The 24,995-nt window shown below is 36.7% G+C and overlaps 2 protein-coding genes across 3 annotated transcripts in view; one reads left to right on the top strand and one right to left on the bottom strand.

The window, feature by feature from the left end:
- The window catches only part of PDE8B (phosphodiesterase 8B), a 53,778-nt gene extending 39,660 nt beyond the window's left edge, over positions 1-14,118 (top strand). The window contains exons 16-22 of the mRNA XM_026670478.2: positions 2,016-2,142; positions 5,113-5,311; positions 6,422-6,639; positions 8,244-8,379; positions 11,439-11,606; positions 12,278-12,407; positions 13,789-14,118. Coding sequence (XP_026526263.2) covers positions 2,016-2,142; positions 5,113-5,311; positions 6,422-6,639; positions 8,244-8,379; positions 11,439-11,606; positions 12,278-12,407; positions 13,789-13,910 — 1,100 coding nt within the window. The 3' untranslated portion in view covers positions 13,911-14,118. The remainder of the gene's footprint in view (positions 1-2,015; positions 2,143-5,112; positions 5,312-6,421; positions 6,640-8,243; positions 8,380-11,438; positions 11,607-12,277; positions 12,408-13,788) is intronic.
- Positions 5,221-24,995, bottom strand: part of WDR41 (WD repeat domain 41) — a 37,067-nt gene continuing 17,292 nt past the window's right edge. The window contains exons 10-14 of one of the 2 annotated variants that reach the window (XM_087958309.1): positions 22,920-23,041; positions 22,257-22,345; positions 19,759-19,892; positions 17,513-17,670; positions 5,221-5,290 (exon numbers count right to left, since the gene is read on the bottom strand). In XM_087958309.1, coding sequence (XP_087814435.1) covers positions 5,254-5,290; positions 17,513-17,670; positions 19,759-19,892; positions 22,257-22,345; positions 22,920-23,041 — 540 coding nt within the window. In that variant the 3' untranslated portion in view covers positions 5,221-5,253. Of the gene's footprint in view, positions 5,291-14,189; positions 15,070-17,512; positions 17,671-19,758; positions 19,893-22,256; positions 22,346-22,919; positions 23,042-24,995 lie in introns of those variants that run through there. The other variant, XM_026670600.2, reaches the window with a different exon arrangement.

Genomic DNA, 24,995 nt, shown 5'->3' on the forward strand with positions numbered 1-24,995 from the left:
GATGTAATAGATTTTCACACACCATTTGGAAATTTATCCCTTTTTATCACTCCAAATGACTTGTCGTGCAGTAGACATTCATTAAGCTTGTTCTGCTGTAATACAAGAAGTAACAGAATAACAGAGTTGGAAAGTTTTCTGGTCCAATCCCCTGCTAAATGGGAACTCTATACCATTCTGGACAAATGGCTGTCCAATTTCTCCTTAAGAGTTGTGAGTGAAGGAGCACTCACAATTTCTGAAGGTTAAGCCTTTCCATTGTTTAATTTATTCCCATTAGTTTCTCCTTAGTTCTTAGAAATTCCTCCTTAGTTCTAGGTTAGTTCTCTCCTTAATTAGTTTCCATCTATTGCTTCTTGACATGCCTTCTGATGCTTTGGAAAATAGGTTGACCTCCTCTTCTTTGTGGCAGCCCCTCAAATATTGAAAGACTGCTATCGTGTCATCCCAGTCCTTCTTTTCACCAGACTAGATATATCCTATCTAGTCTAGAATTCCTGCAACCATTCCTCCTATCTTTTAGCCTCCAGCCCCTAATAATCTTTGTTGGTCTTTAAATTGTTCCTTTAAGAACAATTTAAGAAAGTTTAAGAAAGTGAGAGCTTTTGCAGGCTTCATTGCAGCTGTGAGCTTGCTGTCTCTTCTGCATTCAGAAGAGACTTCAGACTCACAATAAGCCTGCAGAACCTTTTCGGATCTTGCAGGTCTATTCATAAGGAGCAGATTTTAACAGCATAGGTGGGCAATCTCCCAGCCTCTCCTTATCTGGAGAGCTGCCACTGATTAATGCCACTGATTAATTGCTGGTCTTTGCTCCAGCATTGGTCTCAGCTGTTCCTAGAGCTATATCAATCTGCCATCCACCCCCCACCTGCTAAAAGAAATAAACAAACCAAAAGTGGGACTTTTGACTGTGTACTTTTGGCTACTATCTTAGCTTTTTCACCATCTCTCTCCTAACTCTGCTGTTAACATGTATAGAGAGCAGAAAAAATAATGGGCATAACTAAAGACTGAAATGCAGATTTGTGGTAGACCATTAAAGATCAAGTTTAGTTAGAACAGAAAACAGTCCTTTTGCTTGGGGGCAGTGAGGAGCACCCAATGAGGAAAAGAAAAGCTGGGTAGAATGTATGGAACTAGGAAAGGGAAGAATAAAGCACACAGGAAGGTAGAAGAGGCTGAAGGCCCCTGCCTCAGAGTCCTGTACTCTACCAGCAGATTCTCTATTACATACATTTCCATGATGATCTAGAATCTATTACCAGCTTTAATCCAGTAAAGGAGTAGTGCATATATTTAGATCACTTCCTATGTACTATATACAAAATGTATTGAATATTTCTCTAAATACTGTGTTTGCATCACAATGTGCAAACCTTTTTATTACTTTATTAAACAGACTTCTTGCATCTTCTGATGGCCTTAGACTCCCTCTTCTAGAACTACGAGTTATTACTTGTACCTAGCTGGCTTTTGCTAAAGCAACATTGAGATCTCCATCATCAGCACTGAAAAAGTATCAAGGAGGCTGTGGGTTTTATATTTTCACATGTTGAAAAGTTCTCACACATTCAAGTTCACAATCTAACTTTTGAGATGACCTACTAAATGTGATAGTTCTAATGTGCTCAACACTGATATATGGCCTCAGCCACGTTGTAAGATGGAAAAGAAAGAAGGGCAAAACTGCATTAGGCAAAGTCAGTGCAGGAATCTCTCCAAGCCTAGAATGTATCTCGCCCCAGTGTCTTTTCAATGTACCTTATTTTCATCAGCAAATGATTAAGATAATGCAACATTGAATATAACAATATAAGAAGGTAATGCACTCCTTTCCAGCAGCCCCATTTTACATCCATGTCTTCCATGTCTTTCCACAGGCATGGGGCTTCTTCCTATTTAAGCTTGCTAACATCTCAAGCTTAGCCATGAGACTTTCTTTTTTTATAAAGGGTTCTTCAATTGGGCACATTTTTACAGGTTCATAACCTGCCTGTTCCCCATTTCTACAGATATGAACCAGAGCCAATCAGTGCCAGTCACCATCACTGATGCTCCACCCTGCATTGCACGCTTATTGGATAATGAAGAGAGCTGGGACTTCAACATTTTTGAACTGGAAACTGTTACAAATAAAAGGCAAGCTTTACACCTGTGCTCATTAGATAAAACAGAAGTTGCAGGCAGTTGCAATTTTGTCATAAATGAAATTTGTGTGGCTTATTTATAATCATTTTGGCGGTGTCACTGTGCTGACCCAGGTTGCATAAGCAAATGCAGGAATCAATAAAGTCTTTTATTACACCACTAAACCATGACAGAAGTCCTTCCAGGGGTGTTGGTAAAACTTCACTCCACTTTCCCCACAAAACAACCAACAACAGTCAATGTAACCCAGTTCCACTAGCTAAGTCTCTGGTCACCGGAATCAAGCCCCCAAACAGGAAGAAAGTTGGTCCACAAACCAGGTGCACGGTTTGCAAAACAAGGTCCGTAAACTATAATCCAGTGTCCATAAAGCAAGGTATGCAAATCCAAAGGCTGAAACATGAGTCAAAAGTCTGGGGAATGCATGCTGAAACAAATGATGAACATATGCTCCCCCGGTCTCTGGTTAAATCACCCCAAGTTAGGTGTTCCTTGTGAAGAGGGGCAGGGCAGCCTCCTCATGAGCAGCCTCACAGACCACCTCTGAGTTTCCCACTGCTCCACCCTCTGGATCAGGTGGGGGAGGCAGCTTTTCCTTGTCAGAGGGGATGGATCTGTTGTCCCCCATTGCTGCTGCCCATCTGTAGCCAATCCTCCCTTGCATTTGTGAAGGCAGGTGGCTCCCCATCCAGTCGACCACTTCCCCCAGTGTTGGAGGGGCCTGGAACAGCTGGATATTCTGGGGGAGTTCCAACTCTCCCTCCTCCAAACTGAGAATTGACAGGGCCATGACAGTCACCTAGCCTTGGCAGAATTATGAATATCAACAGAGTAAAAACCTGTAAATGATGTGCTTTTCTTTCTGGGCTTCTAGGTTTGATGCAAGTGGTTTGTAAATTTTAAATATATTAAAATAGCCTTTTTAATTCCATCTAATCATTTTATTATTTTATAGAAATGTGCACATCATAGTTAAATATGTTTTATTGTCTGGTTAACAATGTGGTATTCTGGGTTGACAGTACTTAGGGTGGTACAAAATAGCATTTATTGTCATTCACAGCTTCCTAAAGTACAGAAGTTTTTTTTAACAAAACCTTCTCTAAAATACTTTGCTGATACTATATATTTTCCAATAAATAAATAGTTTAAAAGTAATTTTCTTTAATGCTATCTTAGTTTCCCAAATCCAGCCTTTTTAATACAATTTTACATTGTGCTTTTAAAAATATATTTCCTTTCATATGTAAGTTTCAAGGTTTCATAATAAATATGTCATATTCATCATAAACATTTTTAGATGGATTTTTTATCAGAAAGAATAGAATAACTGCTGAGCAGACTGTTCAATGTTCCTGTGCTTAATATGTCTTTTAAAACTATTCCCATAAAAATTAATGGTCAATTTCTTTGAACTCTATAGATTAAACCAAAATATATCATGTTTCTATCATTTGTGATTTTTATGGATGAAACTGCACAGAATCACATTTTTTTTCTGCTAAATTGTACCTCAATATCCTCTCATTTCATGAAGACATTGTAACTTTTCACTCTCAATTGAAACTAAGGTGCAGAATATTTAAGAGTATTCCTTTATTACTGTTCCCTCTTTAAGCCACATTTCATTAAACATGAATTTGGGGTACCTTCAATTTATTTATTTTGTTTGTCAAGCATGTATGAGAAAACAAGTATAAGTATGAACATAACCTATAAACATATAAGTATAAACAGGTATAAGTAGACACATAATTAGTACAAATAAAGGAATGGAGTGAGGTCCATGGTGGACAGTTTAAGGGTTAGGGTTAGGGTTTTGCAATAATGTATGTTGCTAATATGGCACTTGCTGTTTTCTAATCCTCTCATCTAAAATTCCAAAGATTCCTTTCTGGTCAGATGCAAACTAGCACAGAATGAAAGCTGTTACTGGGGCCTGCAGCTGATGGTTGCAGTTAGAAAGATAACTCCTAGCATGTGAAAAAGAATTGGATACACCACTTACATTTCAAATAATGTGCAATTTGGGTCTTTATTTTTTTTCCTTTAATTTCCCTTCTTTCAGCTGTTATTTAGTTGGTTATCTTTGGGGAAATGGGACCCTGTACCTCTATTTATAATGAAGCAAGAGTGGTGGTCCTCGACTTATGAGCACAGTTGAGCCCAAAATTTATGTTGCTAAGTGAGACAGTTGTTAAGTGAGTTTGGCCCATTTTATGATCTTTTTTATCACAATTGTTAAGTGAATCACAGCAGTTGTTAAAGTAGTAACAGTTAGTTGTTAAATGAATCAGGCTTCCCTATTGACTTTGCTTCTTAGAAGATCACAAAAGGTGATCACATGACCCCAGGACACTGCAACCATCATAAATATGAGTCAATTGCCAAAGCATCCAAATTGTGATCATGTGACCATGGGAATGTTGCAGAGGTGGTATTCAGCAGGTTCTGACCAGTTCTGGAGAACTGGTAGCGGAAATTTTGAGGAGTTTGGAGAACCGCCAAATACCGCCTCTGACTGGCCCCGCTCCCACCTATTCTCTGCCTCCCAAGTCCCAGCTGATTGGCTGGGTCTTCTTTGGTTGCCCTGCCCAGGAGAATGGAGCTGGAAAGCAGGTTAGTGGGGTGGGGAGGGAATGGAGATTTTGCAGTATCCTTCCCTTGCCACGCCCACCAAGCCATGTCATGCCCACCAAGCCACGCTCACAGAACCAGTAGTAAAAAAAAGTTGAATCCCACCACTGAAATGCTGCAAAGGTCTAACTGTGAAAAGCAGTCATAAGTCACTTCTTTCAGTGCCATTGTAACTTCGAATAATTGCTAAGCAAACTGTTGTAAGTCAAGACCTACCTGTGATATATCTAATAAAGTTAATCTATAAGTAACCAATGTCTATAAACATAAGAAGTTCAGTGATGAGTGATTTTGCTTCTTTATTTCTCTCTTGTTATGTTCCAGGCCATTAGTTTACCTGGGTTTGAAGATTTTTTCCCGTTTTGGTATCTGTGAATTCTTAAACTGTTCAGAAGCCACACTGCGCACGTGGTTCCAAGTAATTGAAGCAAACTACCACTCCTCCAATTCTTACCATAACTCCACTCATGCAGCAGATGTCTTGCATGCTACAGCATTTTTTCTGGGGAAAGACAGAGTTAAGGTACAGCTTATGCTGATAATTATCTATTGCTGTTCAGGTATTACTAACACATTCATTGTATAAGAAAGAAAGATTAGTCAAGAAGCAGCGATTTGAAAATCACAGGAAGGTACGTTTAGATTAAATGCTGAGGAAAAGGCATCCATCTTTCCTTTCCTAACTGATTACCTTTGGTAAAATAAAAGATGGATGTTAGAGAAAAATAAGAGGGAGTTACAAATGGGCAAAAATACTGGATTTCTCCTTACCCTGATCAAAGCATTTGAGAATGGGACTGGCCAACAACACAACAAAAAGCTTGCCTATAAGCACCCTAACTGGAAGCCTTTCCCAAATTATAAATTCAGTTTCTTTCATTGAATAAGAAAATCACTATAAGACAGCATATGAAGAAAATCCAATCCTGTTTTATTTTTTTCAACACACTAGGATTAACTTGGTGCTTCCATCTGCTGTAAGGCAGCTGTGTAGCCAGAGGTGTCTGTGATGCATGTACAAAAGAGTTGGAGCTTCATCTGTAGCATTGTGTCCAACTTCTTGATTTTTTTTGTAGCCATGCCCTCCAGATACTTCTGGCATGTGACTCTGCATTCCATATAAATGAGTCTGCATTTACAAGAATATGTAAACTATTGAAGAATCACAGGGAAATGTTACTGAAGAACAATGTATATTGCCTACATTAATCCAGATATGGATGCAGATTTTGTTGAGTTTGCAGAAATCCAACCAGCACACAAGTAAATAATTCAGCAGGATTCATTTAGAGAAGAAACTTATTTATATATAATAATATAAAACAAGATGCATGTATACAATACCCATGCAACTCTTTCAACATGGTAGCAAGTACAAGAACAAGAAGCAGAAGCAATCCGAAATACAGAATCTATAGAAGCTCTATATTTATAGAGACCAGTTACTCTAAGCCACACCCAGGCTCTGAGCCATCTGATATGGGTTACAACAGGTGCTGTTTCTCAGTCATCAAACAATTCCCATTGGCTGACTTGTTGTTATGTCTATCCTAGCTCATAATTTCTTATATAGTGACAGATTTATTGATGATTGATGCATTTTAACTGATAAAGACTTAATTTTTCCTTCTAGGGAAGCCTTGATCATTTAGACCAAGTAGCTGCATTAATAGCAGCAACAGTTCATGACGTGGATCACCCAGGATGGACCAACTCTTTTTTGTGCAATGCAGGCAGTGAACTGGCTCTTCTCTACAATGACACTGCTGTCTTAGAAAGCCATCACACCGCTCTGGCCTTCCAGCTGACAACAAAAGAAAACAAGTGCAACATTTTTAAAAATCTCAACAGGTTAGGTTCTTCAAACTTTTCTTGGATTTGAGCCTGGAAATAGAGTTTGGATCTTCGTATAGCGTGTGCATTTAGCCTCCTTCAATAGTCTGCATATGAAATATAGCAAATTGCTAACATTAATGAATATCCGTTCATCAGAATACCTAAATCTGAAAAATGTGATTCCAAAAGAAATTCACATTTATATCTGAATCAGAATTCTTTTTGTTGTGGAGATATATTGTTATGTTTGCATAAAATGTGTATTAAGTACATTGCATTGTAATGTGTTAATATGAAAATATGTTTCTAACAACTTTGGAAATATACTAGTTCTCAATTTACAATCACAATTGGGATTGGAATTTTGGTCACCAGGCATTGTGGTCATTAAGCAAGTCATTACATGACTGGACTTGATTTTATGACCATTTTACCATGGTCATTAAGGAAATCACTATAATTAAGTGAATCACATGATCCTTAAGTGAATCTGGCCTTCCCAACTGACGTTGCTCAGTGGAGACTGGTGGAGATCATCACCAATAATGATCCATAGCAGGGGTCTCCAACCTTGGCAACTTTAAGACTTGTGGACTTCAGCTGGCTGAGGAATTCTGGGAGTTGAAGCCCACAAGTCTTAAAGTTGCCAAGGTTGGAGACCCCTGATCCATAGGATGACTGTAGGATGCTGCAACCAGTTGTAAGTGTGAGCGGATTTCCCAAATGCCCCAATTGTGCGGGAGTTTTATGATAGTTATAACTTCAAGGCTAGGTCACTTTTTCCAAGGTTGTTGTAACTTTAAACTATCTTTAAACGAATGGCTGTAAATCAAGAACTATCTGTACACAGGTAGACATTGACTTATGACCACAGTTGAGCCCAGAATTTATGTTGCTAAGTGAGAAATTTGATGAATGAGTTTTGCCGTTTTGCAATTTTTCTCGCCACATCTGTTAAGTGAATCACTGCAGTTGTTAAGTGAATCTGGCTTCCCCATTGACTTTGCTTGTCAGAAGGTCACAAAAGGTGATCATGTGACCCCAGGACACTGCAATTGTCATAAATATGAACCAGTTGTCAAGCATTCAAACGTAAATCATGTGACCATGGGGATGCTGTAGCGGTCATAAGTGTGAAAAATTGTCATAAGCCCCTTCACGGTGCTATTGCCACTTTGAAGAGTCATTAAATGAACTGTTGTAAGTTGAGGGTTACCCCTATAATTTATTATTTTGACATAGGCAACACAATAGCACTTTGATTCCAGAAAATTAACATGGTGAATTTATTTTTGCTTTACAGGTAGTCCTTGACTTATGACCACAATTGAGCCCAAAATTTCCATTGCTAAGAAAGACAGTTGTTAAGTGAGCTTTGCCCCATTTTATGATCTTTCTTGCCATGGTTTATATGTGATTCACTCCAGTTGTAATGCTAGTAACACGGTTGTTAAGTGAGCCTGGCTTCCCCATTGGCTTGCTTGTTAAGAGGATCAGAAAAAGTGATCACATGACTGCGAGGAAATACCTGTATAGTTGAAAAATGGATTCGCCAATGTCATCCTGATACATGGGAAATCAGAAAAGAAGTTTTACCAATATGCTCTTTCTCTTTACAGAAATCATTATCGAACTCTTCGTCAAGCAATTATTGACATGGTCTTGGCAACAGAAATGACAAAACACTTTGAGCACGTGAACAAGTTTGTGAACAGCATCATCAAGCCCATGTCCTCAGAGGAAAGCAACTCCAACGTAAGCAGCAGTGGTGGGATTCAAATTTTTTTACTACTGGTTCTGTGGGCGTGGCATGGTGGGCGTGGCATGGCTTGGTGGGCATGGCTTGGCAGGCATGATTTGGCCGGCGTGGCAGGGGAAGGATACTGCAAAATCTCCATTCCCTCCCCATCCCGCTAACTTGCTTTCCAGCTCCGTTCTCCTGTGCAGGGCAACAAAAGAGGACCCAGCCAAACAGCTGGGACTTGGGAGGCAGAGAATAGTTGGGGGCGGGGCCAGTCAGAGTGGTATTTGCTGGTTCTCCAAATTGCTCAAAATTTCCGCTACCGGTTCTCCAGAACTGGTCAGAACCTGCTGAATATCACCTCTGGTAAGCAGCAGACCTTGTGAATAAGCCAAAGCATTTCAGTCAGATATATTTTCTCAGCTTTGGTCATCTTTCATTCATACAGCAGTACTCTAATGGGAAAAGGGTGATTTGCATTTCATTTTCAACCATAAGTGCCTATAATTTTGCCCGAGTATATTCTTCTTTATTTTTATGTTACTTTAATGTTTGTATTTTGAATTATTAATGTAATGCATGCTCCTTCATAATTTGAAGGTTTTATTAAAATGGAAAGACTGAGTAACATGGAAATTATTAATAATAATGTTTTGAGGCTTTGTGAACAATACATGAGATCATACAAAATAGCCTTAATGAGTTTAACTCAGAATAAATTGGAAGATTGCTTCCCCCAAGCAGTTTTTATCTCTTTCTGGCTGGCTGTGGTTCTTAAAGAGTTTTCAGTGAGGTGTTGCTACGTAAGGAGTTTACATTTTGGTCCAGGAAATAAGCTGCTGCAATAAAATGTTGCATTGTGCAATGATTTTAAGTTGGTCCACAACCACTTTACCCCATTCCATCCCGGCCAATCCTCATTGAAAAATTAAAGCAAAACCTGAGCTTTTGGTTTTTAAAGTTCTCTGCAGCCAGGTAGCATTAATTGAATGCTGAAAATGCTAGGCCTAATGTTTTTTTAGTTTTTTTGCAAACCATAGTGTTCTCCGATTCTGCTGATCCTTTCTTTTCTATGGTGCCATCACTGAATATGTAAATATAAGCAGCCTTAATTGAAGATTGGTATTTATAAGAATTTAGCAATGTGTATAAATCTAAGATTTTATTTAGAATAATTCCAACACTACATTCTTTCAAATATGCACCTGTTCACATATAGTAATAAAGGCATAAAAGGCCGATTTACAGGCAAAATGATAATTTTATATTCCTACGGAGTTGGGAGAATTATTCATAACTGCATTAATATAAATATCCATGTGGAAAGATTAAAAATATACAAAGAGCTAGAGGAATATTTGTAATAAATAGTTGTTACAATATTTTTCATATTGGAGTCACCTATATCTACACCAGTAATTCTCAACCTTGGCAAGTTTAAGCTCTTGGCAAGTTTAAGATCTTCAACTCCAGAATTCCCGAGCCAGCCATACTTAGTTCTTATGCATTAGGTGCTAAAAGTGTACTAATACAAGAGCCCTGGTGGGTCTGTGGTTAAAGTGCAGTATTGCAGGCAAACTCTGCCCAAAGCCTGGAGTTTAATCCTGATGGGGCTCAAGGGTGACTCAGCCTTCCATCCTTCCAAAGCCAGAAAAATGAGGACCCAGATTGTTGGAGGCAACATACAAATAATGCTTACATTGTAAACTGCCCAGAGTGTGTTTTAAAGCAGAGGTCTCCAAACTTGGCAACTTTAAGACTTGTGGACTTCAATTCCCAGAATTCCTCAGCCAGTTATGCTATGCTATGCTGGTGAGGAATTCTGGGAGTTGAAGTCCACAAGTCTTAAAGTTGCCAAGTTTGAGGACCTGTGTTTTAAAGCGCTATGGGGCAGTATGTAAGTCTAAATGCTATTGCTATATAATATAATGAAAATCTATGGCTTTTTATAGTTTTGTTTTGATTATATTATAAAATATATTATTACATTGTTTTTATAATACTTTACATTTGTATAATTGAAGCCTTGATCATCAGTTCCAACACTGGTGGAGGGTTTTTATTGGGGGGGGGGCATATAAAATAGGAACTAGTCAAAGACTTCAGGTGAAGAGGTATTGCATTCCATCATGAAGAGAAACTCCACAATTACTAGTTCATAATAAGGGTTTTTCCACCCTAAACCCCCCCCCCCCCCCCAAAAACCCCAAAAAAAAAAAAAAAAAAAAAAAAAAACCCCCCAAAAACCCCAAACCACCCCCCCCCCCCCCACCCCCAAAAAAAAAAAAAAAAAAAAAAAAAAAAAAACAAAAAAAAAAAAAAAAAAAAAAAAAAAAAAGACTATTTTGTTTCAAAATGAAGCTCTGAAGGGATGCTGTGCTTAGGTAGCACTAAATCAAATTGTGTTATATTTTGGAGTTTTACACAGCATAATTTCAAATAGGATTTTTCATTTTTCTATAGTTGTTGAGCATTTGACAGCTATGAGTCAATGCACATATAAAAATAAATTGGTTCAGTGAAATAAGTGATGGGTATATGCAGCTAATATTCTATTATTAAAAATGCTTCAAGATGTTGTGACACATGACACAAATGTGTTTATAGTATAGTGGGATAAAGATATAGAATAAATCAGTAGCCAAAGACAGACACATCTAAACAGGAATCCCTCATCTCTGTTTTGGTTGATTCATTGTCATCACATTACTCTAAAATTGAGATTTACAATATTTCAATAACAACCTTGAATTCATTAGACTGAGTTCTGAGATTACTCAATAATCAGTTTCCTGAGAATTGTACCCTAACATACAAACCATCAACCTGTCCCACAAACCAATGAAAAATCATGCATGCAATAATGATTTCAGTTAAAAATTATTGTACCTTCTGATAAGTCTAACTAAGAAAGCAACTTTTTCACCTTGCTCAAATCTCTTGAATTCTAGCCAAAACCACCAAGCGACTATGTACTTTTCCTTAAAGTACATATTTACAGAGTATTATGTAAACATTATATAGTGACTATGAGCAGCAATGCCAACTGACACTATGAATAACCATTTTCCAGAATGACAGTGGTGATTGTGAATACACAAACAGTCTCAAGAACTTTCCAGATAACCAAACATTGATCAAGCGCATGATGATAAAATGTGCAGATGTTGCAAATCCATGTCGTCCCCTAGAATTGTGTGTTGAATGGGCTGGGAGAATTTCTGAAGAATATTTTGTCCAGGTATGAATTTACTATTGTTAGAAAAATCAAAGAAACATTTTAGTTTATCATTCTAAAATCTAATGCTTCTGTAGTAATCAAATTAACATGAAAAATTTAATGTAATAATTTTATTCGCTTTACTGAACAACTATTTCCCTTTCCCCAATAGTTTTTAATTTAATTGCCTTTGTATGGTGCCCTGCTTGCATATTTGACTTTGGGTGATTAACATCATGTTAAAATGGACAATCTGCTTCTCAATCATCTTGTAAGAGATAGACTCTAATGGCAGAGCAATGCCATGTTAAAAGCTGACAAAACAAATTCTGATCTTAATCTTGTGATATGAATTGTGCGTAAGAAAAGCAGCAGCAAAATAATCCTAAATAAGAAGCAAAATGCTACTTTTCATGCACATGATCTGTTTGTTACATGTCTGTTTATCTTTGGTTAAAGCAGACAATGATTTAACAATCCCCCATTATTTGCCCTTATAAAAAGCAGGGCAGTAGATCTAGTTTCATTTAGGATTACATTTTCAGTTGCCAACAAACTCAGTTGTGTTCATTGAGTTATATAAGTTTTCTTTGCTAGATTTGTTTGAGCCCAATAATTAATTATAAAACGGATCATTGATCTACTTTTGTAATTTTCATCCTTGTTGTAAAGTCTGAAAATTCTCTCCACAGACCGATGAAGAAAAGAAGCAGGGCCTACCGGTTGTGATGCCAGTATTTGATCGAAATACCTGCAGCATCCCTAAGTCTCAGATATCCTTCATTGATTACTTTATAATGGACATGTTTGATGCTTGGGATGGTAAGAATTTCCGTTTTTCATTTTCCCTTTTGAGCAGTGCATTTTTTATTGTTTTGCCAAGGGGTCCAACAAGTCTTATGCGTTAAAGCAGTGATCCCCAACCTTTTTGACGCCACGGCCCGGTACCGGCATCAGCTGGGCACCGCAGCCCGGTACCGGCATCAGCTGGGCGCCACCATCTTTTTGATGAAAAAGTGCTTCCGGTGACCTCACGGAAGCGCTTTCATCAAAAAAGATGCGGCGCTCAGCGCTTCGTGAGCTTTTCCGGTAGAAATGGCTTTCTACCGGAAAAGCTCACCGAAGCGCGGCGCCGCCATTTTTGATGAAAACGCGTGCTTCCGTGAGCTTTCTACCTGGAAAAGCTCACCGGAAGCACTTTTCATGAAAAAGATGGCGGCCCCAGCAAGCCGCTGCCCGGTAGGGAGTTGTTCCGGACCGGTACCGGTCCGCGGACCGGTGGTTGGGGACCCGCGTTAAAGGACATCCATGCCCTTTCCATTATTTAGAGCCTGAAGATTGCTTCCTACCCAGACAGTTGTTCTGGCAAGAGAATATGGGGAGAGGAGGGAACTCTTCCCATTGATTATATGGCCTTCTGAAGAAAAAAAAAAAACCTTATGAGTTTCATGCTAGTTAAAGTTATTTTAACACAGTTTTTAAAAGGCTAGCCTGGAGAGAGATTATATTTAAGTGACAGCTGTATGGGATTTAACAATTGTACAACTCTAATTGTACAGCTGTTTGTTTTTAAATCTGGCAGAAGCACTGATTTATTGTGAAGGCAAAATGAAAATGTAAAATATCAATAGGAAAAATTGCATGGTTTCCCAAATAACTTGGGTGCTAGATGAAAACCAGTTCGATGAGGATTGGCCATGCTCAGTGGCCACAGAAGGCTGATAATTGTTAAGGACAATGTTAAAAACTGTGATTTACAACAAGAGTTCATTGCTGGAAGAGTCTGAAATTAACTCATTGGATTTGCATCTCCCATAAATGAATTGGAATATAATTATATAAATCAGAATTCTCAAAATTTCACCAATGTTTAAATATAAATTTTCATGTACTTTCAAAAATGAATTTAAGTCAGATGCATGATGGAATAAATTTGTTAATGATCATGTGCAAAAAAGTTAAGTTCTAAACTGGAAATGATATCCCACATTCTATTATAAGCTGTACTTGGGGGGAGGAAAAACTTTAAAGAGGAAGGGCTAAGTTACTTGGCTTTGCTACTGCTAGGCATATAAAATGATCCTTTGTATAATGCTAAAAGTTGATCCTAAATATACAAAGGCTGAAAGACTGCAGAAATTGTTCATGCTTTTAAAGCAAGTATGGCGTTGCCTCCCTCACTCCATCCCTCTGTATCTCTCAGCATTTGCATATCTACCTGGTCTGATGCAACACCTAGCAAATAACTACAAACATTGGAAAAAATTAGATGAATCAAAGTGTAGGAGTCTTCGTCTCCCTTCAGAAAATAATCTTGGAAGCTGAAGAGAAAAAAAGAACGATCATAGCCTACCACGTACACTGTGAACCATATACTGGTATGGACCCAAGAAGGGTTGAATTTCCTTCACAATGAAGTAACCAACTGGGAAATGTGGAGAAAAATATTGTTTCTCAATTTTAAATAGTTCAAAATTCTATAAAACTATGAGCTTTTTTTAAAAAATAAAGGACATAATTTAGAGACAAGAAATGGTTTATAAATGCTATCCTGTTTTTTGTGGAATAATAGATCCTTTTAAGGGTGGTTTTATAAAATGGTTGTAATTTGCCAAATGATATTTAATTTATTAGCCAAGATCAATTGTATACATAAAATGTAAAGCAAGAAAAAGTAGCTTCTTTGAAAAAAATTATGAACAATATTTAATTTAACGTTTATTTTACAAAAGCTTTGTTCATAACAAGTATGTACTACATTATACACTGGTCACTTTTTTGACCCTGAGAACAACCGATTTGAATTCACCCATTGAGACCCTAATATCTCAAACATGGATATATATCTCATTTCCCATTGTATCTCTGGGTTTCCTCCTGCCACAGCCATAGGAGCCAGAGGTCTTCAGATAGCCAATCGGTCTTATAAGGACCCATTTGCTTGCTTTCTTCCAAGTAGTAGAGCAAAAAAGCATTTGTGTTGACCCCGCTGAATGATAATTTCTTAAGGTAATTTCTGACTTTGTCAGACTTTATTCTCATTTATACATGTATGATTTCTGTGATTCAAGCCTGTCTATGCGTGGAGCCCTCCTCCCTATGCAGGCTTCCCAGCAGATTTCATTATCGGGCAAGTTTGTATGCCCAGAGATAGCTCCCTCACTGGCCCTTTGTTACAGTGAGGGCTTGCTGCACACTGTGATTTTTACACATAAGAAATCCTTGTATGTGTTTTGCTTGTTAACTAATCTTTTAGAAAATTGTAGTTGATATAAATTCACAAATTAGACAAACCCATACTTTTCTCTGCCTTTTAATAGGTAACATCAGCCATATATGAAAGTCTAGACAAGTAGTAAAATGAATAACTAGCACTCCGTTTTAAAGCATTTCGTTGCATCTGCCACAGTATGCCATGCTCTATGATGTTGTACAGTTCCAGATTACATCTACATGCTTAGGAGAGGAATTGCTGGGACAGATCCTATGAGCAGAAAATGACAGATGCTTTATATGCATGAGCCGTAAATAAAATAAATCCTGCTTATATATTATGTAATATATGAGCCATATTGATAGAAAATCTCCAGAATTGACACCCATACTAAGGCTTCCAACCCTCTTTCTTAGAGAAGGGAAATGGATGTTCATCCCTCTATGAGGGATAGGAAACCCCAGTGCCTTGATGTCCTGGATTGCAGCCATAGCAATTAATCTAAAGACCTTAGTGTTAAGAACATAAGCCACTTATATGCTGAATGCTGAAACTTCTACTAATATTAAAAACACGTACTTCAAAAACTAAAATAATATAGCCCTAATGATGTGGTTCATGTACTGAATGTAACTTTCTCATTCAAGTATGAAGTTTTTACATTAGATGCCAAAGCACAAATATTTTTACATTTACTTTAAACATAGTGGAAAACTGTGATGGGGCTTGCACTGGACAATGAATGAAAACTGTGCTTTTACACAACTGCCGTCATTTTAAATTGAGGTCACATAGGAGCTATTCCTAACAAAGTGAGGTGTTTTTTTTTCAGTACCCTGTCTTCTAGTTTTCATTAAAATAGATGCATTCTTTAAATAAGCTCATGAGCTTAGACAATCTTCACTTACTTCGCCATTACTCAAACATTATTCTACTTAATTAATAATTTATATTGTGCTTTATAAGAAGCTCTTGAAAAATTGGCATTTAATGTAGAGTAGTATACTGCCCATCAAAAAGGACTCTGATTCTCTTCTGTACAGTCAGAGAAAATAAAACAGGTGAACTGAAAAATGACAATGATTGTAACTTAAAGAATGTGCCAACATTTTTCAATGTTTTGTATCAAGTTATGTAAAATTGTATTATACTCTCATAATTCCCATGCTGAGAAATGTACAAAAGCTATATTTTTGTTAAAAATGTAATAGGATTTAACTTTGGTTGCTATGAATTAAAGTGCTACATTGTGTTTAAACATTTTGTGTTTCCTGCAGAATTCTTCATTGCTATTACCTATTTCTTATCAAAGCCTGTATCTGACTAAATTTTAATTAACTTTTATTCATATTGCCTTAGTTGCCATGTTATTTGGAATGGATTGGATCCAGGAGGAGAACCTTCCCTTTTCCAATTGCTTCAGAAAAAAATTGGCGGGGGATATTGTCCAAAACAGTGAAATGTGTTGGAAGTAATAAAGGCTCTTTTTGTCCTGGGGTCAAGGGGGGGGTGGTAGAAAATCACATTTTGCTTTCACTGGGAGTGTTCTGTATTAACCATGCTCAAGAGCCGCTCTCACTTGTGAAATAAAAATTGAATTCAAATCTTTATATACATGCCCAAATTTTATTTTTCCTCGTGTACACTATTCAGTTTATCAATCACAAAATAATAATGAAGACTATAATACTGTCAATATGCCACATATAACAAAAGCCTCGACTTACAAGAACCCTCCACTTCTATGTTTACTTGCAGTTCTTTGTTAGCAAAGAATTCCTCATCAGAGCTGGCTTTGAACCTGTATGTTTCAGCATACTTCTACTGATTTGCACCTTAACTTTTTTGCTCACAAGCTGTCCTACATATTGTAGACTTTGAAGAACAAATATAGACTACGCTATTTTATCAAAATATTTGAGCTGGCAAATCATTCAGTGAAATTCTTTGCCTAAAAGGTTTATTTTGTTCAAATCTGCAACATATTTCTAAACCTCTGGTTAATTCTCTATAGAAGTCTGCCTCAACATTCAATTTAACCCCTGACGGTTCCACAGAAATTCACTGAAGGCTTATCTGGCCAGAATCTCAACATTTGGCATAAAATCATAAGTGTATTCATTATGCTAACATTCATTATGTTAAAGTAGAGCAAAGCAAAATCTTCAAAATGAAATACCAATGGATTGCTTCTATTATTTATCATCAAATGCTATTTCTTGGCAAGAAAATATGCCATTCTAATATCTAGTGTTTAATAGGGCTGTACAGCAATCTGGATTCAGTCAAAAAGGTGTTTTGGGACATGTAAGATACTCATACACCAGCTGCCTACCATTCCTTAAATGAAATTTTGCTTTTCCCGGGATCTGGCAAAGGGCAGCCATGCAGTTCTAAACAACTAGTGACTGAACTCAAAACTATAGATTTGCATTTGTTTCACCTGTCCTTAGAGAAATTTATCTGGTGAAAAATCCAAAATTTGGCAATGTCCCTGATTAAGGCATTGTGGGCTAAACAGAACGGTCTGTATAGCAACATTCAGTTTCTGTGTAGAAACTAACAGTGCTGGGTCAGCAATTCATCTAAATTTATGGCAAATTCGGTAAGAAAAAACACCCCTTAAATATACATTTTAAAACAAACACAAAATTATTACCCATAGTTATTTTAAATATGTAATATAAACAGCCTATCTGTATTTGTACATTACTTCATCTCAGGCCTTAAGTGCAAATCTTCAATTTGTTCCAATTTGTGAAATAATATTAAGCTGCGCAATCTTGACTCTCGTTCTCCATCTTTCCATAGAATAATAAGGTGATCAGCAGAGCATGTTGCTAGGCCGTGCTCACCAAAATAAAGGAACATCTGCAATTAAAAATCATCAAAATAATGTACTCAACTATCAGATGTCAGAAACATTCCTAATAAATAAAACTAGTCAAACAAGTATTTTTACAAAATTGTACATGTTCATTACAATAGTGAAGTAATGAATAGTAATGAACAGGTTCAAGATTTATCTTCAGAACATCCAAGCAAACTAGCAATAGTAAAAAAAAATTAGAACAGCTATAAATAATAAAATGATAATTTCAAAAGTGTACATAAAAGATCAAGATCTAAAAGGTGATTTGAGATATATTAAAAGGCTTGATTACACTGCATGAGGTTTGTGGCCTCATTGTACATTGTACAAGACACTGTACAAACATTCCCATTAACATAATAGGCCTTCACATTTTTTATGAAATAAATCCAATGTCTACTAAAAAGATACTCCTTTGGTCTTTTTAGCTGCCAGAAAAAGGGAGCGGGGGAAAACAAGGCATTCCTTAAATGCCTAGATAATCACCCCGGTAGCCCAAAGTTGTCAGAGCATATGAAGGTTATTGGAGAGCATGATGGATGACTCTTGGAGATGGATGTGTCCCATTGGAGTAGTCACATCCAGGGAGTGGGGGGAAGACCAGGGTCAAGGGGGAAATGTATGGTGTAATTTAGTATCGGTTGTATCCAGTTTATGCCAACATGGCCACTCCTAATAAATCAATTTATTTTTCTCTGAGATGCAGCTAGAGACTTTTGATTTGAATGAGGGTGGATTTGACATCCAAAATGTCATATGAAGTAGCTGCCAAATTTACCAAAATCCAATCAAATTGCAACAGTATGCCCACATCTTTATGTGAAAAAGACAGCGATATATATTTATTCTATCTTTGGTATATTAATGTTATGTAAATAGCATTGTGTGAAATTATTGTTTCAATTTTGATTAAATCTATATGTAGTTTTTAGTTCAAATATACTAAATCTGCATGATAAAAGCATCATTTAACAGCAGAGTTAAATAAAATACAAAGAATGGTAATAATTTAGTATTTGAGAATTCTGGGCAAGCAGAATATCAAATGAATAAACATATAGCAAATTTCAGTGTAACTCTAAATATAGCTGGCTCAAGACAGATTGGGATCAATCCACAAAGTGAAACTGTGGGCACATATAGGTGAGTTTTGTTAAAATAATATACAGGTAGTCCTTGTTTAGTGACAATTCAAAGTTACAATAGCACTGAAGTGATTTATGTCCATTTTTTACAGTTACGATCTTTGCAGCATTCCATAACCATGTGATCGAAATTTGGATGTGTGGCAACTTGTTCATATTTATGACCGTTGCGGTGTCCTGGGATCATGGGATCACCTTTTACGACTTTCTGACAAGCAAAGTCAAAGGGGAAGCCAGATTCATTTAACAACTTGGTTACTAACTTATCAACTGCAATGATTCACTTAACAACTGTGGCAAAAAAGGTTGTAAACTGGGGCAAAACTCACTTAATAAATGTCTCACTTAACGAGAAATTTTGGGCTCAATTATGGTCTTAAGTCAAGCACTACCTGTATTCCCACTAAATAAAAGAAATTCTTGAGAAACCATTTTAAAGAGCCACTTCATAAATACATCTTCATAGACAGAAATGACTGTGAAAGCATATTGCGTATTTCACCATCACAGTTTTTAGGGAACCTTTTAAACATGATCATTTCATTTTGCCACGATAGCATAGCCGTAGCATTTAGACTTATATACTGCTTCACAGTGCTTTACAGCCTTCTCTAAGCAGTTTACAACGTTTACAATCTGGGTTGTTTTACCGACCTTGGAAGGATGAAAGGCTGAGTCAACCTGAGTCAGGATTGAACTCCAGGCTGTGGACAGAGTTGGCCTGCAATACTGCATTTTAAACATGATCATGTACTTTCATACATAGCTATCAAACATTTTTCCTACACCAATGCAGGAATAAGATAAAATGTTCGTAGGACCAAAAAAAAAAAAAAAGCCTCCCCAAGGATGAGACAACCAAAGCCAAGGTAACAGTTATCTTAAAAAGTAGCCACCATACAAAAGCAACTTCTGTTATCTGATGTTCTAGATCCAACAAACCTGCACAGCTGCAGAGTGCCCAATCAGATCCCCAGTAAGGTCAAGGGAAAAAATAGTAGCACACTCTGGTGCCTTTTTAGCTGTGTGATTTGCTTGTTTGCTTGTCCTACCAAATCCCCAGATATTGAAAAAACCTGGAATATAAAGAAAAAGAGTTTTTTTTTTAAAAAAAGGAGTTGTTTCTCTAGTCACCAAACATTGTTCTGTTCTGTTCTGTTCACACCCAAAATTTGATAATCAAAAACTTTTCTGAATTAGCATTTATTTTATTTGCATCCACTCTTGCTATTGCCTATGGATAGAGGGTGAGTTATCAGCCACAGTGACTGAAGATTAATTTTCACTTCAAAATATTATGTAATCATAATCATGTTATATGTAAGAACAAAAACGTCTAATTCAGATTACATAGTTTGGAATAAGCTAAATAATTAAATGCTAACATTTATTGTGAACAATAGATCCAATGTTGAATGAAATCAGTTGTAAATAATACCAGCTATTTACATTAAGCAATACACATTTTTGAGCCATAAAACATGCAGCCACAATAAATGGATAAAAATGTAGCTAAGATAATCTGGCCATTCTACTTTAATTTACTATCTCTGTCCTTAGTTCAACAGCCACTGCCAGAGCCTTCTGAAGAGTCGTTTCCAGGGGTGGGATTCTACCAGTTCGCACCTATTCGCTAGAACCGGTTGTTAACATTCTAAGCAGTTCGGAGAACCGGTTGTTAGAAGAAATTACTGGCCTAATCCTGTAAGGAAGGCAGGAAGGAAACATTCTGGTGTTGCTAACAGAAACTGCCTCTCCGTTAACCCTTATTACATTCTTGGCAGGACTAGACTTCCTGTCTCAGGAACGTCTCTGGAGTTTTTTCCCCCTCCTTTGCTGGTACTTTGCTTGTGTGGAGTGACCATTCAAAGTTACAATGGCACTGAAAAAAGTGACTTATAACTGTTTTTCACACTTACGACTGTTGCAGCATCCCCACGGTCATGAGAGGCCAGGCAAGGAGATGCGTGCCTCGATGTGAGTGATATTGAGTTGGCCACACCCAGCCAATAACATGACCAAGCCATGTCCATCAGTCACATGACCACTAAGCCACGCCCACCACCTAAGCCATGCCCACAGAACCGGTTGTTAAAAATTTGAATCCCACCCCTGGTTGTTTCATAACTTCAGGGCAAGAGCCTAAGGTAATCATAGTTATTTCAACCTTGGTTTTTATAGAAACCTTGACTTATTATAGAAACCTTGACTTCTTTTTTTTTTTTGTAAAGGCCAGTATATTTTTCACTAACTCCACCATTTTGCAGTTGCAATGGCAAAACCCTTTCACAAAAAGTATTCCTCTCAAATCTACGTTTCAGCCAGTGAGGAAAAAAGCATTTAACCTAGCTTGTTAAAACAACCTGATATTTGCTATTATTATTATTATTTCTAAATAAAGGGCTATCTGAAAGGCATAATTAAATATGTAGTGGGAAGTTAGGCAGATTTATGGTATATCTGGATAAACAGTGCCTCACTAATATGGGGCATTTTTGGAACTAAAGAATTTACTTGAAAGTTCCACTAATAATTTACATTGGCATTTTTAAATAGACTGATTTTGACTACTTTTAATAGAAAAATGGAATAACAGAATAGGAAGGGACCTTGGAAGTCTTCTAGTCCAAGCCCAGCACAAGCAGAAGATCCTACCATTTCATACAAATGGTTGTCCAATATCTTTTTTAAAAACTTCCAGTGTTGGAGCATTTACAACTTCTGCAGGCAAGCCATTCCATTGATTGACAGTTATAATTGTCTCCTTGGTTTTAGGTTAGTTCTCTTTTTGATTAGTTTCCATCCATTTCTTCTTGTCCTGCCTTCAGGTGCTTTAGAATAGGTTGGACCCCTCTTCTTTGTGCCAGCCCCTTAGATATTGGAATAGTGCTATCATGATTATAAACAGGACCGCTTATTCTCCATATAGCAATACACAAACATGTCTTTCCTTCAAAATTTTGGCTGAAACAATCATACATCTAATTCATTTAGCTATTTTAATGGGATGAAATGTATTCTTGCCATTCCAAGACAATCTATGAGAAAAACCACACCATCCCATCCTACTGTAACCTATTTTATACAAGGCTATAATATTAAATTTCTTATTCAGAAGGAATAACTCTACTTTATCCATGCAGTGGCTCTAGGATTAAATGCAATTCTTAAGCTGATAAATATTGCTCCATTTAGAGAACATGTATACTTTTCTACTAAAGACAATATATGCTTTTTACTTTTCCTAAAATAAAAACAAAATATTGGCTAGATTCAAATTAAAAGGGATCTGCTTTGCTTTCAAAATTTTCATAAATACTACTACTAATAAAAGGACAGAAGAACATCTTTACTATTATAAATGGGACTCTGAAGTAGATAAGCTATGGCTGATCACACTCATTTGTATGCAATTAATCTTATTTTTTTTGTATACAGACCTGATGGAACAGGTTCAGCTGTAAGATGTTGTCTTTCACGTAATTCCCACATACGAACACTACCATCTTCTGAACACGATATTAATTTCCTATAAGTGAAATAGTTGTGAAGAAGCATATTTGCACAACTACACAAAATCAATTGACACTAATTTTTAAAAAGTAGTGTCCATCTCTAGAGTTGATTTTATTGATTTACCTACACAATTTGCTGTTTTATCAACAACTCTAGGCAGCTTATAACCAATCAAGTTAAAAAAACCACATACAATTAAGCCTAAAACAAGTGGTTTCATCACAAATGAGATAATCCAATTTAAACCAGAATGGAAAGGGGAAAAACATGTATGTGAAAGACTCTTATGATAGGTTTTTCTTATCTTCTATGGAGCCTATGCTGTGCTGCTATGCTATCTCAAAGGATAAAATCTAGGGATTCTCACAGATCCGAGATTTTTGTTTCTTTGTTAATATTTTTTTAAAAAATTATCTTAAATGTAAAAAGAGGTTGTTTGGGCTAAAGATTAGGTTGCCTGCACGCAGACTATCATAGAATTCAATGCAAGGAAACTTTAAGAGAAAAAAATGCAATAAATATTAAGCATGTCCTTGATCATCTTTCTGAAAGTAAAGAATGTATGAAATATGCATTGTAAATTGCACCTGTTGGGAACGTAGGTAATATGCAGGACAGTGGAATCATGAGCAGTCTTCTGGAATGCAATCACACGTTTCATCTGAAGGTTATATACATAGATGCCTTTGCCAACAGCAGCAAAAACACACTGGAAAAAAATCGTCAATGAAACATATTAACAAAAGATACGTATTTTAGGTAAGAGGTTCCCAATTACTTCTAATTAAGTCAAATATGTAAGAAGGGAAGAACTATGCACATCCTGATTTATGACTACTATATTGATTAAAATATATTAGACTTCAGTTTATATTATTAGTATAATCAAACTATGAATTACATAGTAGGAGGCCCTATCCCATTCTGGACAAATGGCTGTCCAATCTCTTCTTTAAAATGTCCAGTGATGGAGCATCCACACTTGTTACTGACTCTTTTATTAAATGTATTCTTCACTGCAATTTAATGAGTTTTCTTTCCCAGATTGTCATGGCAGAAAAATCACCTACAAATAAAAATACTTCTAAAATGCTATACCATTTTGAGAAACTGAAACATGTATGGAAATCATTGTAGTGTTTTTAAGATTTTCAACCGCACAAGAGGATTTGCAACATAAGTTCCCATTTGAGCCATCTCTTGCATGAGGTAGTTTGCTGGTATTGGAGGTTCTGCTGACCTGGAAAAAAGGCCAAACCCTTTGCTCAAGATATCACAGAAGAAAGAATCTGCGAGGGAACAAATGGCATCTTGTTTACTTCTCACTGTCCCTTATATGTAAAAGGGTTAAGCAATAGATATTTAAGGCTACGTAAGGCTACAGAATCATGCCAGATATGAGTCAATTATACTGGGCTGGAAAGGTAAATTGTAAAAGCCATTTTCTATGGTTTTAGCAGTAAAGGACCCAGTTCTACCTCTTAAACTGTCGATCATATCTGACGGGTTATTCAATCATCAAGGCAGCCAGATACTACCTCATGGTTTTTGAAAGAGATTTCATCTTGATTAATTCCTAATTCCTAATTCTGCTATTTATTCAGGGTAAGGGAAGATCTACCCTCCCATTACCAACCAAAGGAAATAATTTCTCACAGTGCCTATAATGTTTGTATTTTAATCAGAATGGAATAAATGTGCAGGGAAGTTATGCTATTTTGCGGGATGAAGCTTACCAAATTGTCACACACAATTTGAGAGACAGAGGGAGGGAGGAAAGTCTTCTCAAAATGACACAATTTAGACCAGGGGTATCAAACTTGCGGTCACGCTGGCATCACATGATATATCAGGACGTTTTTCCTCTTTGCTAAACCAGATGTGGCCAACACGTGACGCATCCAGCACGAGTTTGAGAGCCCTGATTTAGACTATTAAAATCAGTGCAGAAGTTTTTAATTTTCAAGGTCTTCTGACAACAGCAGCCATTTCTAGAACACTTTCCCAGAATAATTTGATTGAGATTCCTTCTTCCTGTGTTCTCACTTTTGTGGTGATATTATGAAATATACTAACACTCCCAAATTTATCAGCAGACACAAAATAAGGCTGGGACTGCTGGTAGAAAGACACACTTATAAGGCAAAATACAGAAAGAAAATATTGCACATAAACAATATTAACAATGTAAAAGTTAATAAAAAGTAATAAATGATTTATAGGACTAAAGAAAAAATAAATGAGCTGTAAACAAATTAGAATTGAACAATTATTGTCTTTAAACAATATTTAAAATGTGAGCAATAATGTGAGCAATAATGGAAGGAGGAAGAATGAGGGATTGGAAAGTTAAAGATATGCTGGAAGAGAATCAAGCAAGGATGAGAAAAAGAATGAGAAAAATAGATTCAATTGTTTGTAAGAGGAACTCCACTTATGTACACAACGTTATGAAAAGAAATCCTCATTGAAAATAAGGCTTTATTACAGCATCCCTGAATATACAACTATATCCCTTCACCCTCTATGATCTCCGAATCCATCCAACTGGCTGAACTTTGACAAGCAGTGGAAAGGTCACTCTGACTCAAGAACAGAACTGATACTCTCTGAATCTAATGTCCTTCCTCCCTACTAAGAGCTAAACAGAACTATTTCGTTTT

This window comes from Notechis scutatus, chromosome 2 (genome assembly GCF_049901735.1).
Source record: "Notechis scutatus isolate UNSWTSFEM ecotype Mainland chromosome 2, rNotScu1.2, whole genome shotgun sequence".
In the NCBI taxonomy this organism is placed as follows: Eukaryota; Metazoa; Chordata; class Lepidosauria; order Squamata; family Elapidae; genus Notechis; species Notechis scutatus.